Below are 19844 nucleotides of genomic sequence, written 5' to 3'. Positions count from 1 at the left end.
TATTTGAGGAAGAACTTGGGAAGCTAAGAAGAAACTTAAGAAGAGGAATTGTTGCCAGTTAAGTGTGAATGACTGTTTTTAAAAGAAAATTCTTGTTTTAGCAAAGTTTTAAAAATTTTCATGTTTTGAATTGTTTTAAAACTCTAGTTCGAATATTCATGTGTTGCTAAAATTTATGGTTTTTTTAAAAGAGAATTTCAAAACCACTAGATCAAGTACCAAGACGAGAGTTATGTGTGCACGTATGACAAGTGTTATGCATCAAGTTGGTTTCGCATTAGCAAAGACCAAGTATGTTGAGTCAATTCCACCTCAGTGAATGAAGGTGTGAGTATGGTTCCACCTCATTACCTGGGAGTATTGAGTTGGTCTACCCTAGGAAAGTTTGTGTACAGGTTTGATATACAATTTATTCATGCGTTTAGTAAGTTTATTGAAATGCTTTGCTATATAGTTTGTCATGCGTAGCTTTGTTTTAAGAAATGTTTGAAATGAAAAGTTTGTTTATAAAATGTCACTCACTGGGCTTCTCAGCTTATATTTTCCAAAATGTTTTTCCTCTCAGGTAATGAAAGAGAGGAGTTCTAGGTGTTGCTGAGGTCAAGGTCTGCCACACTACAGTCACACTTCCAAATTTAAGCTTGTTGTTATGAGTTCGTAATTAAGAGTCTTGAGTTATTAAGCTAAGTTTTGGGGAGTTGTGTGAACATTATGCTGGTTGTAATAGAATAAGTTAAGCCAAAGAACTGTTGTTTATTCACTTGGCTTTGAGATTAGTAAGCAAAATAGGTTCAGAGGGGCAATAGGAATCACAAAAGGGTGGTATATGTTGTCCTCACACCTCCTTCCAGGAAAAAGAGACAAGCTTAGGAGTGGATGTGACATCTATGACGTAAGCAAAATATCGACCTTCTTTAGTTCTTAGGATTTTATCATTTTGTATTAACGCCTCCAAGGTTGAGTCATCCATACAAAAATCTCTTTGATATTGGGACTTCATGGGATTTTGTGAGATTATAATGCCTTTTATCATGAAGTTTTGTGTTCTGTTTGGTTTGCTAAGAAAATTGACGTAAAAATTAGATAAACAAGAAAAAATGAGAGTATTTAAATGAAACATGAAAGATATTCACTTGGTAAATAGTGAATTAAATAAGTAACTCTCTAAAACAAATAGTTCAACTGTTTTGTATCTATGAATACACTAAATGAAGGAACTCTAATTACAGAGGACCTTTGAGTGGAAACGGATCGTCCAAATTTCATTGTGAATGAACGCATGCGTTTATAGTCATATAGAACAGATTATGCATTATAAACTAAATTACAATATGCTTTAAAAGTAAAAACAAAGGATAAGAGATTATACCTTTGAAGAATCCCTTCTTCAAGATAATCCCTCGATCAGACTCGCTCACGAACGCAGCGAACAACTCGATCTTCCTCGAACAAGCAGCAACTCGATCCTCGAATAAACCGGACACTACCACAAGATTACCTTGGTATTCTCGGTGTGAGAATCTTGGAGTGATGGGCTCTGGCTTATTTTGGTTAGAGGGAAGGTTTAGAATGAAGGAGGAAGATGATTGAGTAAACAACAGGGCTATCGTGTAGATGAGAAAGTCTATCACATAGACTAGCAACTCGATCGTTTAGGCTCTCAAGTGATCATGTAGTAAGACTCACTTGCTCGATTACTAAAAAAAAGTCAGTCGTTTTTCGTGTGTAAATAATTAGAAAACCTTTTTCATTTTTAACCCACAATTGCCATAAAACCATATAACTACTCACTAAGGGTGGTTATGGAGAAAAATGAATTAATTATCATATAATAAATAAATTATAAATAAATATGAAAACTAACTTATCATATTATATTTATAACCTATAGTTTTAATATTGCACCACATACAATATATAAACCATAGTTCTTTTTCTCTATTTTATGACATTTAATATAAATCATATTTATATTAAATTTAATAACTATGAATCTTATTCATAGAAATTATATTTGAATCATATTCAAATATTAGTTCCTCCAATCAAACAATAATGTATTAAATACATTATATCAATGATATCATATATAATCAAATTCCCTCTTATTAATTTGAACATTTCAAATTAACCCAAAAATTGATTATCAACTTGAATCCATTGAGCTACCAAGGGAACCTTATAGACCTGTAGCTTGAAGCTCCAACGGTACGTGAATAACTCACTAAACTCTTTAATCATATTATCCACCATCCGTTAATTGTCGGGCACTCTACTAAAGATCGACAACTGTGCTTTTCGCGTTACAGATATATTTCTGTGTCCATTGAATATAATGAATCAACAATACGATGACCCTTCACAAATCGTTTGTAAGTACAGCTAGGCCAAATTACCGTTTTGCCCTATAGTCACATCTAACTCCTTAAGTATCACTGATCCCTCTAATGAACAATATATTATAGTCTCATTATGACTAAACCCCTCTCGGGCCAAGAGAGGGTGTTACGCCACATTGTTCAAGACTGAAATCAACCCTTAAGGGAGCAATTTATCTACTTACCCCTGCTTCGAAGAAGGAGTAAATTACATCTTGTGTAGCTGAGTTCCTAGCTCCTCAATCAGATAAATCCCCAAAATGGTAGGCTTGTTGAGTCGGTGATATGACCACTCTCACCCATGCAAATCAAAGGACCGCCCTCATAGGTAGGAGTTCACAACTCACTCAGGATTAAGGTCATATCACCTACGGTCATCCTAGTGAAATGAAAATCTCAATTATGAACGGCGTTATATAACGAGACTAAACATTTCATGGTCCGGTCTTATACAAACTCTATTATATAGAATATCCCCGCTCTCATGTCTAATACATGAATGATCATAATCAGATTATTTGTAGCATTTTACAACAATTATAACACCTACAAAGTGGGCCATACTCGTAGTGTCACCAGGATAATGTATCTAGTTTTATCCATATACTACAAACCATTTAGGTTATCAGTTAAAAAACGATCCACTTGTATGTCTCCACATACATGTTTAAGTTACAATGATAACCATGGAGCTTAGTTTATTGGTTTGTGATTAATGCAACTAAAATATCATATATTTCATAGACTGAAGTGAATAAAATATCATATATTATAAATCACAGAATGTTTGTTCATACAAGTGTTTAGAAACTACAGGACCCTACGAGATTTAGGGCATCAACCCCAACACTATAATCATGCAGAAATTAGTAAGTGGGTGTTCGGTTCACTAACATGAGTTGAATTGAGTACATATATAATAACTCAATGTTTGGCCCATCAACTTTAAATGTTGGTGGAATTGAGTTGGAATATTTTACCAACTCACCTCAATTCTCCCTTCTTCCAACGTTTTCGATGGCTCCATCCATTGGCCATTTCCCATGACTACCATTCTCACACTCTAGGAACCAATATTGGGCTCCGACAACCACCTTCGATGGCAACTCCAATGACCAACTCTGACGACCACCTTCACCCGACCAACTTCGTGACCAATTCTAGGCTCCGACAACCATCTCCAGTGACAACTCCAATGACCACCTTCGCGCGATCAACTCCAACGACCAATTTTAGGCTCTGGCCACCATCCTCGACAACAAACTTTGACAACCACCTTTGTAGGCTTCAACAACCACCTCCGACTAAAAACTCTGACAAAGATCATCTTCGATGATCAACAACGATGACCACCTTCGAGCGAACAACTCCGACGACCAACTTCGGAATTCGACAACCACCTTCGATGAAAAACTCTGGCAACCAACTCTAATACCACCTTCATGCGACTAACTTCGAGCTTCATCAACCCCCTCCGACTATAAACTCTGGCAAAAATCATCTTCGTTGACCACCTTCGCCCGACCAACTCTGGGCTCCAAAAATCACCTCTGATGACCAACTTCAATACTTCCTTCATGCAACCAACTTAGGCTCCAACAACTACCTTCGACTACAAACTCTAGGGAAAATCATCTTCGATAATTAACTTTGACTACCACTTCTGATAATTATAGGACTGAAGACTGTTAAAGTATGTTGTAGGATTGTTGATTATATAAATAATAGTATTTTGTCTACATTAAGTGCAATATTTATACGTAGAAATTTATAAAATATATTTTTATTTAATTGAATCCACATATCAAATAAATGTTAAAAATATTTGAAAAAGTATGTACATAGTTGAAAAGTATGTAACATATAACAAAAAAAAAAAAAAAAACTATAAACTGGAGATTTTTTTTCCTAGAACATTTTCTAGCAAGCATTAGTGAAAAATAGAGATTTGTTCTCTGATGATCCTCCAAATTTGAAGGAATTGAAAGTTAAATAGATAAATAAATGTGGTAGTATTCCTTGACTCCTAAGATGCATGATGGAGGAGATTTGATTAAGAACAATCATGATAGAGTAAAATTACAAAACAACAACAGGAAGAAAAAGAAAAAGGAAGAAGATGATGATGAAATTCTTGGAGAAAAATTAAAATTTTTTATTTTTATTTTTCTTTGATTTCTCATTTTATTTAACCATATTTCTATAAGAAATGTACTGGGTTAATTATTGTTCACCACCAAAAAAAATGGAAAAAAAAAAGAAAAAGAAAGAAAGAAAGAAAGAAAGAAAGAAAATTTTCAAAATTAAAAGGAAAAAAATGCAATCCATATTTTATCCAAATAAATATGGGTAGAATTATTGAATAAAAATGTTTCAAAACAAAAATAGTAATCATAAAAGTAGATTATCTAAAGATTAAAAAAAAAAAACTACACAAAATACTCCAAATATATGAACTTAACTCTACACTCCAAATACAGACATATAAACTCAGACCAAATAGCTCTACACCCCAAACACAAACATGAACTCCACAAATATATGAACTCCACATACTTATAAATTTCAGACATCTTATCTCAACTTAGCATCTCAAATAGCTCGCAAAACTTAATAATAGACTAATAAAGAGTTCTTTATAAGAGTGATTGTGAGTATCTGAATACTTAGTTTGTAATTCTTCTTTTTTTCTAAGAAATATAGTCTTTAAACTACTCTTCAAAAGTAGATGTAGGTCAATTAATACCGAACCACTACAACCCTTTGTGTCATCTTCTTTCTTCTTCTTCTCTTTATCATCTCTTTCTTTCTTTATTTCCAAATGTTGGTATTAGATTCATTCCACAAACATTGCATAGTGTGTTTGTATGTAGTGAAGGCTATTGATACTTGTTTTACATTCCAAACAATGTTGCAAATTCAATTAAAAAGATTCATTATATTGACATGTAAGAACCATTTTAACTTCTTTTAAAAACAATATTTAGGATATTAATATAACTTTTGAAAGTTCAGAGATATATTTTAAATAAGACATTAATAACTTTTGTCAAAGAAAATTTTGAAACTTTTGAAAGTTGAAGACTATTTTTGAATCAAAATATTAATGTTTTCCATTCAAAATTAACGATATGAGTATTTTTAGACTTTTTTTTTAAAAAAAAAAAGAAGAAAAATTTAAGGTATTAATGAAATTTTATAGGTATGTTTGAAACAAATTACAAAGTTCAAAAGTACTTTTATATATAACTTAGCCTTGTGTTATCAAGTTACAAGGGACTATATTACAATTTAGTCGTTGTTTAAATACACTTTTTCTCTTTTCCTTTGTTTTTTTTACTAAATTATAAAAAATACTTACAAACTTTGTAGTTTTTTTAAGAATATCGATGAACTTTCATTAGTCATACCCATAACTTAAAAAAAATGTCCTTAGAGTTACCGTATGGACGAAAAGGCATTTTCTAGTGATGGTTAGAACATTTTTTTAGTGACGCTTTTTTTTTATATACTAAAAGTAGGAGTATTTTTCTTTCTATGATTAATGGTAATAATGTACATTTATTTTTAAAAACATTTTACTCACTTTTTTTTAACTTTATGATACACCTTGCTTAATTACAATTTTATTTATTTTTAAAAATATTTTACTAACTTTTCTTTTTCAACCTTATGATACACCTTGCTAAATTACGATTTTGGTTCACGATTTGCAACATATATTTAAGTTCAAGGTTCAATATGATGAAACTAAAAGATTTGGATGAAAATTAATATACCTTACAAAATTTATGGGTAAATTTTGGTCCTATAAAATTTTAATTAGAAGTTCACTAATATAATCAAGGACTAAAGTCATGTTTACCAACTTACAATCGTAATTAATAAATGGTAATATGAAAAGTGTGACCCAATTAATTACGATTGTTGGTGTTCACCACATTCTGTAATCGTAGTGAATGTTAGGCTCCACGACGAAATTCATAGTGAAATTGCTTATAGATACTAATGATACCAATCTAATATAAATACAAGCGATATCGCTCTACACGTTTTGTTGCTTTGAATTATGTAGTCCCATTTTTTCTTGGCCAATACGTAGTTGTAGTATATGGATACCTATGGTATCGATATTGAACAGACAACAAGCGAATAAAGTTTGAGCTAGGAATAACATGAAGAAAATTATTAAATATGCAGGAAAAAAAAAAGTTGATTGTTCTAAATACTGAAACCATGATTGTTCAAAAGTTTGGTAAATGTTTATTATATCAATCTTCATCACACATGTTTCCTTCTATTACTTGTGTCAATGTAAACGATCTTAATGGAAATCAAATCACGATTACATATTAGCTAATGTAAATGGACTCAAAGAAATCTAGATCCCTTTACGATTTGAGGCTATTATGATTAACACATTAAACAAACCCATTACAATTGGACTTTTTTTTATTGACAATTGGACCAATTTTAATTATGCGTACATATTGCAAGTAATTTCATGAATTTTGGATGAGAGTGGGACAAGCGACAATCTATTATAAATATTATAATATAGGTATAATATATTTACTCATACATGGGGCCTATTTGATGACATTCTTATTTCCTATTTTTGTTTCTCATTTTTTTTAATAAATAGATTTATTTGATAATCATTCTCATTTTTAATTTTTAGATTTTAAGAAACATTTATAAAAATGAGATCACACTTCAGAAACAATCGGAAGTAGTTTCTCAGTCTCTAGCTTAGTTTCTATTTCGCTTTGCTCTGATGGTCAATATGTGCGCCTGCTGGTTGTGAGTTTGATTCCTAAGTCAAAGTACCTTGTTTTTATTCATTTTATTTCTATTTCTATTTCTATTTCTTTTCTATATCAATTTTGCTTTATTTCTTTTATTTTATTTCCATTTATTTTCTATATTAATTTTGTTTTATTTCTTTTATATTTATTTATTTTATTTAATAATTTTTCTATATTTATATGTTAGTTTAATTTTAAATGGTGAAGTTTTCCATATTTAGATTTATATTATTTTAATTTTCAATTTTAATATTTTAATATGTATATTTAAATATTTTTTTTACTAAATTTTGAATTTTGCAATATCCATGTTTATATGGTATTTTAAATTTTATTTTTAGCACCTTGAAACCAATTAAAATTTTAACTTTTATTCACTAATACATTCATTTAGCTTCACTTTAATATTTGTTAATTACATACTCGATCAAAAATCATAAAAAAAAATCTCCTTATCCACTTAACACACAAAAGTTATACCAATAGCATGTTACACAATTTATAATTACAATAGATTGGATGATCGTCGTGATAATCTATTCAATTATTTTAACAATGAATTAATGATTGGTAAAAATACCCAACGTTTGCTAGACAATTAGCATAGTAGTATAATTTATCGATATCCGTATCCTAATTGTGCTTCATTTTGTTCCTTAATTTTACAACACAATCATATTAATAAGATTTTATTCTTTTGAGGGAAATTGCTTTTTTTTTTTTTAATTTATTTTTAGTATTCCCTTTTGCCAATACAAATTGACATCAAGAATCCAAGATGGGTACTAATTAATTACATTTGAGTTGGGCTCATATATGCAAATTTTTTCGAATATATACAAACCGTCTATATGATTAACTTTTGTCACCCATAGTCGAAATAAATTGGTTCGAGTTAATGTTAACAACAGAAATAGAAAAATAAATATAATTCAAAGTCTAAACATATCATTAAAACTTTTAAATATACAAACGCTAAATAAGTAGTGAATCAAAGGATAGCTCAATAGATAAGACACCAATTATCATTTCTCTACTTGGCAAGGGTTTAACTCAAAAGATGCCAAATCTGTACAATGCTATGAAATGGTAAAAGAAAATAAATGGGGAAAACCCCTCAACATGGAATATAGCCAATTTTCCCTAATGTTGGATACAATTAAATTTTGGTCTATACTATTCAAGTTCATGATATTCCCTTAATATTTTCTTAAATCTCTTACCATGCATTCATGTCGTCAATCAAGTCACAAAATTCATATTCAACTTTACTATATTGAAATTTTGTAACATTTCACTAACAGGAGGGATATTCTTTACCACAACATATGGACAATAACCAATCTCCAAAAGAATATTGAATGATTCACATTCCTCAAGATAAGAAGCAGCAAGACAAGCAATATAAAAACATTGCAAAAACAACTTAACTGGTGCGATAGAAGGAAGGCCACCATCACCCTCTCTGGTTAAGATGATTGAGCAAGTGTTATATCAGATGTAGACAGAGTTCCTGATTGATCAACATCAAGATTCTCAAATTCCTCCAACACAGGTGAAATGTCATCTTCAGTAATCTTCCCCATTTCCTTGAGCTTGTATATGACAAATTCTGCAGCCCTGTGGAAGATTTAGAAGGAAACGATAAGTGAACCACTATAGAAATTCAATAAACTCCAACTCAGAAACGGTGGAACGTGTTAAGAGGTCTCATCAGAAATGAATTGATGTGTCCTGACCGTGTGAGTTTGAGATCACATGATAGGGGAGTGTGATGAAAAGAACAGACTATGACTTACCCAACAACCCCATCATCATCGAGATCTGCAACCTCGAGGTCTATGTCTGTCACCTTTTTACTTAGAATCCACTTTACCAGAGACTTTTGCCTTCTTTCAGTGTTCAGCTCAGCAATGTAAAGGAAAAACTGAGCTAGAGTGATGGTACTTATCAAGATCCAGAAAATGGCAAATAGACGTCCCCACATGGTCGAGAAGCTTTGATCTCCATAGCCTAGCGTTGTGATGGTAGAACATACACAATAAAAGGCATCAATAAAATCTAATTTCTCAAGCGAAACTAGAAAGGCAGTCCCAGAAATGATGAACAAAAGAAGAATGAGAAACACCACTATACACTTGTTTCTAGCTTTATTAGTATCAATTTCTCTTGAAATGTCACAATGGCTATTTTGGTGCATATGGAAGGCTTTAAATAGCAATGTTTCCTGCTTCTCTACCAAATAATCGGCTGCATTGCTCAGTATTAGGCCAATTAGGGCCATTCCTGTGAAGACGAAAGCACAAGCTAGTAGTTTTGTGGAAGGACTGTTTGGGACAAGATCTCCATATCCTACAGTTGTCATTGTCACAATAGTAAAATAAATGGCATCAACTATTCCGTTTGTTTTTTCCCCTTTGATTTGGTACCTGACAAGGTAAAAACATAAAGTTCCTATACCCAGGTATATGATTAAAACTAAGGCTACTCTTCTGAAACTTGGGTGTAGATTTCTGAAAATTGATCCTGAACGTGGAACTGGACAAGTGGCTGGCACGTTGCCAGTGCAGGTAATCTCTGTATGAGGAGAATCTGCATAAGGAGCACTCTTAGTGCGCCTCAATCGTCTTTTGCTTCTAGGAATATCTATTAACCTTTTTCCAGGAGTATTAGATGATGTTGGTAACAGTGGCTGTCTAGCTTCTTGGCTACCCATTAAGATAATTCAGCAAACAACCAACGGTTATCTGCATGGCCACAATAATATTCAAAACCAAGTTACTCAGTTTAGCGATGCATAGATTCAGTGACAAAATCCTATTCCTCAGCATTAAAGTTCTGCCTTAATAAAAACTAGAATTATCATCACAGTGAAAGATATGAACGAAAACATAACAGTATGAAGCTTCTACATTAAGTTAAGAGTCAAAACACCAACTTAACAAATGATTTTCATTTCCAGTTAGTTTCCATTTTAATTCTGAAAAAAACTTTCACTATGGAATTCAGCCTAAAATGCAAGCTCTGTCTGCAAAACCAACAAGACTTCAACCTTTGTTCTGATAATCCGTCTCAAAGTCAAGCATAAGACCTCTTCAAAATATCAGCAAAATGAAATCCAATTCCAGGTTTATCCTAAAATACTAACAAAGAAGACTTGATTACACAATGTATAGGCGTTTCATAATGCAAAAGCTCTCTCTTTCTCTCAAGTTTTTTCCCTTGTGAATTCCCCAATCTTAAAATTCTTTGATTAGTCTTATTGACCCCCATGAAGAGAACCATCGTTCTTTATCAATTCTTATTTTCTTTCTAAAGATATTGAAATGTGAGAAAAACAATTAGACATCAAATTCTTTTGTTTTGAGATTGAGATACATAATTTTTCAATCAAGATGGGTGACATTACAAACCATATATGTGTCCCTGCCTCAGAGTTATGTATAACTTTCTATATTTTGTCCTAGCATCAATTTCATTTCGTTCACGTATGATGTATTATCCATACCGAAACTTTTCAACTAATTTTCTCAATAAGGAATAGAATCTACTATATTTGACATGTTATCTCAATCAACATAACTTATCACTATCATAACATTCATACCCGTCAACATCTAAGTTCAGAATATAATCAAACAAAATCCCTTTTGGGAGGTCTATCATCGAGTTCAGAAAAGGTTGAGATAAAGGGCAACTAGGAAAAATGGTAGGCAGTGAATTCCAATTTCAAAATTAATTCCAGTGCTCAGTTCAGTTGAAGTTTCAAGTACAATATGCCTTTTTCTACCTTGGTGATTTTATGAATCAAATTTACAAGCGTAACAACTTCCCAAAAAAGAAAACACTATATGTAGCATCCGAGTCCAATATATTCGAGAGACTGAAGAAATAGATATAGATCCTCCCATCTACAGGTTTAAGTTTAACAACAATTCAACAAAAAATCAAGCACTAATTTCGACCATCATCCACTATTTCCACGATCTATAAGGAAACCAACTCCCAATGAACATAAATAATTAATAGAAAAAAGCTCCACAAAAGAAGCCAAAAACTCAGTAATTACGCCTTAGTAGATCTTATTACATTCAAATGAAGCTTCAATTGAGTTTGTAAAAAACGAAAACGTGGATCTCAGGACAGATTTCATTAAGCTAATAAGCAGATTATGGCAAGATCTGAGAAGAACTGAAGCTTACAGTGAATGGCGTTGAATTAGAATCAGATTAGCATCCGATTTGGAGAAGATTTGAGGTCGATATGCTTGTAAATATTTCGATATCGAAAACCTTTCGCTTTGGATTTCGCTATCCTTGTTTGAAAATTGTGGTGGTCTGAGTATTTTTTCTGGTTGAATTCGAATGAAGAAATTAGGCAACAGTGGTTGCCGGCGAATGCATTCATCTCCGTTTTCATTCTCACCGCTTGCTGAGTTCAATAATAAAATATTGGTTGAATTCAACGGAATTATTTAAAACCACCCTGTGGATGGAAATGTTCGGGTCCGTGCAAATATCGATAAAATGACTACATAGATATCAATTTCTGATAGAATTACGAGACGTTATTTTAAATGGTAAAATTATTAAAAATATTTATAAAATATAATAAAATTTTAAAATTATTTATCATAGACGTTCTATCTATATATCAATGTCATTAATAGATAATCTATTAATATCTATCAACATCCATCCTTAATAGTTTTAAAATTTTATTATATTTCATAAATATTTTGATTATTTTTTTATATTTAAAAATATCCCTATTTCTTACCTAATTCTTAACACGATCAGAACTGTTTTTTTCTGTGTTCATTTATTTTTCCCTTTAGGCAAAATTTTATGTGTTCATTTATTTTTCCCTTTAGGCATAATTTTATATTGAATATAATTAATTAATTGAGGTTAATTTAATAAAATTAATATAATTATTTATCAATAAATCAAATAATAATAATTTGTTAAAATGTGTACTCAATTTTTTTATACAAATAAAAATTTATTAAATGAATAAAAATACTTATGCACACAAATTAATTAATTAGCTAGTAATATATTTGATTAATTAACTAAGACTAGTTAAATTAGGTTAGTAAAAAATCATTTTTTCAATAATTATTACTGATTACTCATTGATTTTTTTTATTATCAAATAATTATTTTTGGAATTATTTTAATTACATATCATATCTCTAGACATTTTCTTAATGTTTCTTATTAACTTTTGTATGTATATCATATTTTGTTCTATTTTTCTTGCATTCATTTTTATATTGTTTATTAAAATATATTTATTTAAAGGAAATTTTTATAAATAGAAAAAATTCCAAAAAATTTACATTTTATAGTAAAAAGTTATAAAAAATACTTGATTTTTAGAATTTTTTGCTATAAAGTGTAAATGTTCTTTAAATATTTTTTATATTTATAAAGACCCTTTTATTTAAATTAAAATTTATTGATTCAAAAAAAATATTAACAATATTGAACTCTAATAAATAAAATATTGATCAATTAATTTTAGTATTAATTTCAATAAAAATAATAATTTTAGTATTAGTTAAATTGATGGAAAATTATTTTAAATGACAAAACTGCTAAAAATATTTACAAATAATAGCAGAATGTCACAGTATGATAGACACAAATAGTCATGGTCTATCACAGATAGTCTATGATATTTTGAATATTTTAGTTCATTTTTCTATGTTTGAAAACAACCCTAAATTGACTTAGTTTAAGTATTTATATTTTTAATGCCAAAAAAAGCTTAGTACAACTGACACTAGTTTGTGTTAAGGACCAAGAAATCTACGGTTCAATTTTTTCATCCCCATTTATACTAAAAATAATATTTAATTTTTAATATTACTTATAATTAACTATCCAATTATAATGATTCATTTGTTATTAACTAATTAATTTTTTTTATAAAATAATCTAATAGAATTATATGAAGTTATATGATTGATTTCATAAAATAAATATAAACACAATTTATTCTCCTTAAATCCTTATAATATTCTCATATACAATCAAACACAACAATCTTATTCTCATACATGTTATTATCACACATTTATAAAATCATAAATCAAATGGTCCTAAAGTAATAAAAAATATTTAAATTGGTGTGTAAACATTTTATATTTTAATGTCGATTCACATGAACTCCTAAAAATGAGGAAATGTCTATATATCCACGAAAATTTAATAATATGGTTGCATTGTATTTATGAATTTTAAAGTTTGTTCTATTTTGTTCTACTAATTGGTTTCTAAATTTGACAATCATTTTTTTTCCTGAAAAATAAGTGTATAAACGCTATTGTTACTACTCTTTATCATTTGTTTTTGTATCTATTTGGTTCTTCAACTAATCGGCTTCTAAAATTTTGTTCGATAATCATTTATCTTACTTTTGATTTTTGGTTTTTGAAAAATAAGTGGATAAACACTACCCATTACTATCCTTTAAAAGTGTTTCAAAAACCAAATCAAGTTTTGAAAACTAAATAAATAGGTTTTAAAACTTGTTTTTATTTTTTGAATTTAGTGAAAATTCAAGTGTTTAGTTAGGAGATGAAGACCACAGTAAAGAAGTTGTAACAGAACGAATACAAATTTTTAAAACAAAATGGTTATTAACCAAAGTCTAAAATTTCAATTTTGTATCTAATAGTTTCCTAATCGAATTAAAAATTTTCAAAATTGATTGATGATAAAAATTGGCATTCTAAGCACAATATAGAATCCTAAACTTTTAATTTTGTGTATATTAGATCGGTACTTCTTTTCTTTAAAAATATCAAAATTTAGTGACTAAATTTGTAATTTAAAAAAGAAAAATTAATTATAGATTATTCAACATCGAAATATACTTTAAAGATCTAGAGTATATTATTTTAGGAATTTGTGAAAGTCAACTTGAATTGGATTAGTTGACCATCTACTTTTTTTAAATGTCAATCATAGAATCAAACATTTTGATTTGTTCACATAAGATAGAGAGAATTATAGGTAAATTATACATCTTGATTGGAATCAAGCATCTTGACATGTTTGTGTCCGAATAACATGTCATATTGTTTTTCTATGTGATCCAATACAATGGGTTGATCCACATCTTGATTTGAATTTATGTTTAATTACGAACATTAAAGTATTTTAGGAGGGGTTTTCTTGTTTATACAATTATCATATGATCGAATACAATTTGATGGGCATGTGATGTTTTTAAGAATTTAGCTCAGCCATTGCTCATAGTTGAACAAACTCAATCTCCTACAACGTGTTGGATAAACACTATATCTTTCAATTTGGATCAATTATCCCCTCTTATATGAATCTAATAGGAAGGTCTGATAGAGTAAAGATGCATAAAACGGAAGCTAATAAAATCATTAAACATTCTAATTACACTTAATTTGAGTAAAAAAAAAAATGCTAAAACACGTTTTTAATAGAAAGAGAGTTTCATTGTGTGTACCTTTGATGAATTCCATTTGCTCCTTGTTCAATCCACGAAATTGGATCTTCAAATCTCTAGTAGACCACCAAGACGATCTTCTCTATTATTCTCAACCTTGGATTGAGTGGTGGAAACTCAGAATTGAGAGGGATTGAGAGGATTTGGGAGAGTTTGAAAACAAGAACTATTTCAGCTTGAAATTCTCAAAAAATCCGGTTGCATGAATGCAAACCACTAAAATTTGGAGTATTTATCAAGAGAAATTATGCAAGCACTCACTTATTCAACTAATTAACACTCCAATTAGCACTGGTGTTGAAATGTGGAAAAGTCCACTAAAAACTCCAAATTTAGATTTTTTTCACTCAAACTTCAAAAATTCCCAATTTTTTCTAATTTTCATTATATTTAATTTAAAATAAAGTAAACATAATTTAAATTCAATTTTTGAATTTTATAAAAAATTGAATTGAATTGAATTTAATTAATTGAACAAATTTAATTAATTAAATAATAATTTAATATCAAATATTAAATTAATAAAACACCAAATTCAAACATGAATCCCTATTCATGTAATCAATACTTAAATATTTAAAACTCTCCAATTACGTTTAATTTCGATAAATTTAAATATTAATTATATCGAATATAATTATCCAAACCATAAATTGAAATTTAAATATTTCAAAATCCAAACCCTAATTTCAAATTGGAACGTTTCAAATTCGCTCAATATTCTAATCTAAGGTTTAATCTTTTATGAGCTAGTAGAGAGACATTATGGACCTACAAATCATAAGCTCCAACGATTTGAGATTAATCGGTTAACAATTTAAACCGAATTAATCAATATTCGTTTACTACCGAGACATAACACTATAGCTCGATAGTTACACTCACCTCACTGTAGATATATTTCTGTCTACTTAATTTAACCATAATCAGTAAGTCAATCCTTCACAGATCATTCGTATTTACAGCTAGGTCAAAATTACTATTTTACTTCTGTAAATACATCTTGCTTCTTAAGCTCCCACTGATCCTCTATTGAACAATTGGTTTATAGTCCAACTAATAAACCACGTCCCTCTTGGCCATGAGAGGCAGGACCCCTTTGTTCAAGACCAGGAATCAGTACTTAAGAGAACAACCTATCTGCTAACCCTACAACGGGTAGGAGTGAATTCTATCTTACGGGACTATGTCCCCAGCTATCTATCTGGTCTTATCCCCAAAGTAGGAGGCTTGTTGAGCAGTGCTGTTGAACTACTTTCACCTATGCAGATCAAAAGATAATCTCAAATAAACAGGAGTTCATAGTTAGCTCAGGATTAAGATCGAGTTACCCTAGGTCATCGAATTGAAATAGTCAGTTTTAACAGTAAACAGTAAGAAAAGTGACTATTTTGTGGTCCGGTCTTATGCAAATATCTTTTGCATAGGATGCCTTCACTCGCATGTCTCCACATGAACGATTTTAGTATCACATCGTTTGTATCAGTATACAAAGTAGGTCGTATCCATAGTGTCCCCAAGACGAGGTACCCAATCTCATCCATATACTTATAGACCTTTTTGGCTATATACTATAACTTGATCCTCTTTTATGTATCTACATAAAGTTAAAATATTCATATCATAGCCATGGATTCGTTATTGGATTTTATAACATCATGAAATTTCAATAACACTTTTATTGAATAAATAAAATATATTTCCAAAAAATTACAAACTGCGAGTTTTAGGACATTCTCAACAAAGTCAACTAGAAATAATAATAATTATCAAGCAAAGACACAAACAATTTTATTGTGGAAAAACCTCATCAATGTGAGGAGTAAAAAACCAATGACTAAAGTTAAATCTCCACAATAATTAATAATAGGCACACAATAAGTTCCCCCTAGTCACAACTGAAGGAACTCTATTTACAGCGAACCTTTTGAGCAGAAGCGGATCGTCTAAATCTCATTTCGATTGAATGCATACATTTACAGTCATACAAGAACAGATTGTGCATAAAATTTAAATTACAACATGCTTTCTAAATAAAACAAAGGATTAAGAGATTATACCTTCGAAGAACTGTTCTTCAAGTTAATCCCTCAATCGTACTCGTTCACGAATGGTCGAACAAGTCACGAACTCCCTCGAACAAGCAGTAAACAGCAACTCGATCCTTGAACCAAATAGGACACTACCACTTAGTGACCTTGGTATTCTCGGTGTGAGAATCTAGGAGTGGTGGGCTTTGACTAATTTTGGTTAGAGGGGAAGTTTGAAGTTTGGGCGAGGAAGACAATCGAGTAGAAACAAGACTATCGTATAACAATGGCTCTTGATCGTTTAGAAAGACAAGTCTATCGCATAGGCTCTAAAGAACAATCTTGTAGATACATGATCGTGTATGCTTGTCTGTTCTTGGAATTCTGAAATCAAATTTCATTTATCCGTTTTTACCACAAAAATTTAATAATTTCCCACTAAAGGGTGGTTAGAGAGGAAAAGGGTTAATTATCAAATAATTAATAAATTATAAATAAAATATGATAATGAACTTATCATACTATATTTATAACCTATAGTTTTAATATTGCATCATATACAATATATAAACCAAAGTTCTTTTTCTGTATTTTATGGCATTTAATATAAATCATATTTATATTAAATTTAATAACTATGAATCTTATTCATAGAAAATATATTTGAATCATATTCAAATACTAGTTCCTCCAATCAAACAATAATGTATCAATTATATCATATATAATTGAATTAATTTAATTATATCATATATAATCAAATTCTCTCTTATTAATTTGAACATTTCAAATTAACCCAAAAACTGATTCTCAACTTAAATTCATTAAGCTACCAAGGGGACCTTATGGACCTGTAGCTTGAAGCTCCAACGATACGTGAATAACTACTTAAACTCTTTAATAAAATTATTCACCATCTGTTAACTATCAAGCACTCCACTAAAGACCGATAGTTGCACTCTTCGCACTACAGATATATTTCTGTGAACCAATCAAAAGTACAATGACCCTTCATAAATCGCTCGTAAGTATAGCTAGGCTAAATAACTATTTTGCCCTTGTAGTTACATCTAACCCCTTAAGTACCATTGATCCCTCTAATGAACAATAGATCATAGTCCCACAATGATTAAATCCCTCTTGGGCCAAGAGAGGGTGTGGCACTACAATGTTCCATACCCAGAATTAGCCCTTAAGGGAGCAATTTATCTACTTACCCCTGCTTCGAGGAAGGAGTGAATTCCATCTTATGTAGCTGAGTTCCCAGCTTCCCAATTAGACGAATCCCCAAAATGGTAGGCTTGTTGAGTCGGCGCTCTGGCCACTCTCACCCATACAAATCAAAGGATCGCCCTCATAGGCAGGAGTTCAAAACTCATTCAGGATTAAGGTCATGTTACCTATGGTCATTCTAGTGAAATGAAAGTCTCAATTATGAATGATGTTATATAACGAGACTAAACATTTCGTGGTCTGGTCTTATACAAACTTCTTTATATAGAATATCCCCGCTCGCATGTCTAATACATGAATGATCAGGATCAGATCATTAGTAGTACTTTACAACATTTGTAAAACCTACAATGCGGGCCATACTCGTAATGTCACCAGGATAAGGTACCCAGCCTTATCCATATACTACAGACCATTTAGGTTATCACTTGAACACGATCCACTTATATGTCTCCACATACATGTTTAAGTTACAATGATAACCATGGATCTTAGTTTATTGGTTTGTAGTTAATGCAACTAAAATATCATATATTCCATAGACAGAAATGAATAAAATATCATATAACCCAAACCGCTCGTATGTCTAATACATGAATGATCAGGATCAGATCATTTGTAGCACTTTACAGCATTTGTAACACCTACAAAGTGGGTCATACTCGTAGTGTCACCAGGATAAGGTACCCAACCTTATCCATATACTACAGTGAAGGGAAACTCAACATGAGAAGTTTCTTGAGCGGAAGCAGATCATCCAAATTCCATTGTGATTGAACGCATACATTTACAGTTATACGGAACAAATTATGCATCAGAAACTAAATTACAACATGCTTTTGAAATAAAACAAAGGTTGAGAGATTATACCTTTGAAGAACTGTTCTTCAAGTAATTCATTGATTCAACTTGTTCATGAACGCTTCGAACAAATCACGAACACTCCTCTCGAACAAGCAGCAAACAGCAACTCGATTCTCGAACCAACAAGGACACTACCACTCGGATTTCTCAATATGCTCAGGGTGAGAACCCAAGAGTGGTGGGCTATGACTATTTTGGTTAAGAGGATATTTGTGAGTTTGGAAGAGGAAGACGATCGAATAAGAAGCATTATCGCATAGCGAACTTCTCAATCATTTAGGCTATCGCATAGCAAAACTTTCTATCGCATAGGCTATCATATGGACAAAGAGAGCCTATCGTATATGCTCTATGTTTGTCGTGTAGACTATCGTATAGTCTCTCTTCGTGATCTTTTAGTAATTTTTTAGTCTTTGCTCCTTAGAAGTAAAATGAAAAACTCTTTTTCATTTTATTCCAATTGCCATAAAATTTCCATAACCACCCACTAAGGTAGTTTTTGAGAAAAATGATTATTATTCAAAATAATAAATAATATAAATAAACATGATAACAAACTTATCATATTATATTTATAACCTACAGTTTTAATGTTGCATCACATACAATATAAACTATAGTTCTTTTTCTCTATTTTATAACATTTAATATAAATCATATTTATATTAAATTAACAACTGTTTGAATCTCATTCAAATATTTATTCATCCAATTAATGTATCAAATACATAATATCAATTATATCATATATAATTGAATTGAATTGATTTAATTATATCATATATAATTAAATTCCCTCTTATTAATTTGAACAATTCAAATTAACCCAAAAAAACTTATTCTCAACATAATCCTTTTAAGCTACCAAGGGGGACCTTTTGAACCTGTAGCTTGAAGCTCCAACGGTATGTGAATAATTAATTAAACTCTTTAATTACATTATCCACCATCCGTTAACTGTCAGACATTCTACTAAAGACCGGCAGTTTGTACTCTTTGCACTACAAATATATTTCTGTGTCCATTGGATATAACCA

At 30.5% G+C, this 19844-nt stretch overlaps 1 protein-coding gene across 1 annotated transcript; it reads right to left on the bottom strand.

The window, feature by feature from the left end:
* Window positions 1-8421: 8421 nt before the first annotated feature.
* On the bottom strand, window positions 8422-11673 carry KCO1 (Outward rectifying potassium channel protein). Its single transcript, XM_039040207.2, has 3 exons — window positions 11389-11673; window positions 8986-9933; window positions 8422-8806 (listed from the first exon to the last, which is right to left on the bottom strand). The coding sequence occupies exons 2-3, from the start codon at window positions 9900-9902 to the stop codon at window positions 8656-8658; spliced, it is 1068 nt and encodes a 355-aa protein (XP_038896135.2). The 5' UTR covers window positions 9903-9933; window positions 11389-11673; the 3' UTR covers window positions 8422-8655.
* Window positions 11674-19844: the final 8171 nt, after the last annotated feature.

This window comes from Benincasa hispida, chromosome 9, assembly GCF_027475165.1.
Source record: "Benincasa hispida cultivar pf3 chromosome 9, pf3_genome.v1.1, whole genome shotgun sequence".
Taxonomy (NCBI): Eukaryota; Viridiplantae; Streptophyta; class Magnoliopsida; order Cucurbitales; family Cucurbitaceae; genus Benincasa; species Benincasa hispida.
This window is presented reverse-complemented; position numbering and strand designations above follow the sequence as displayed.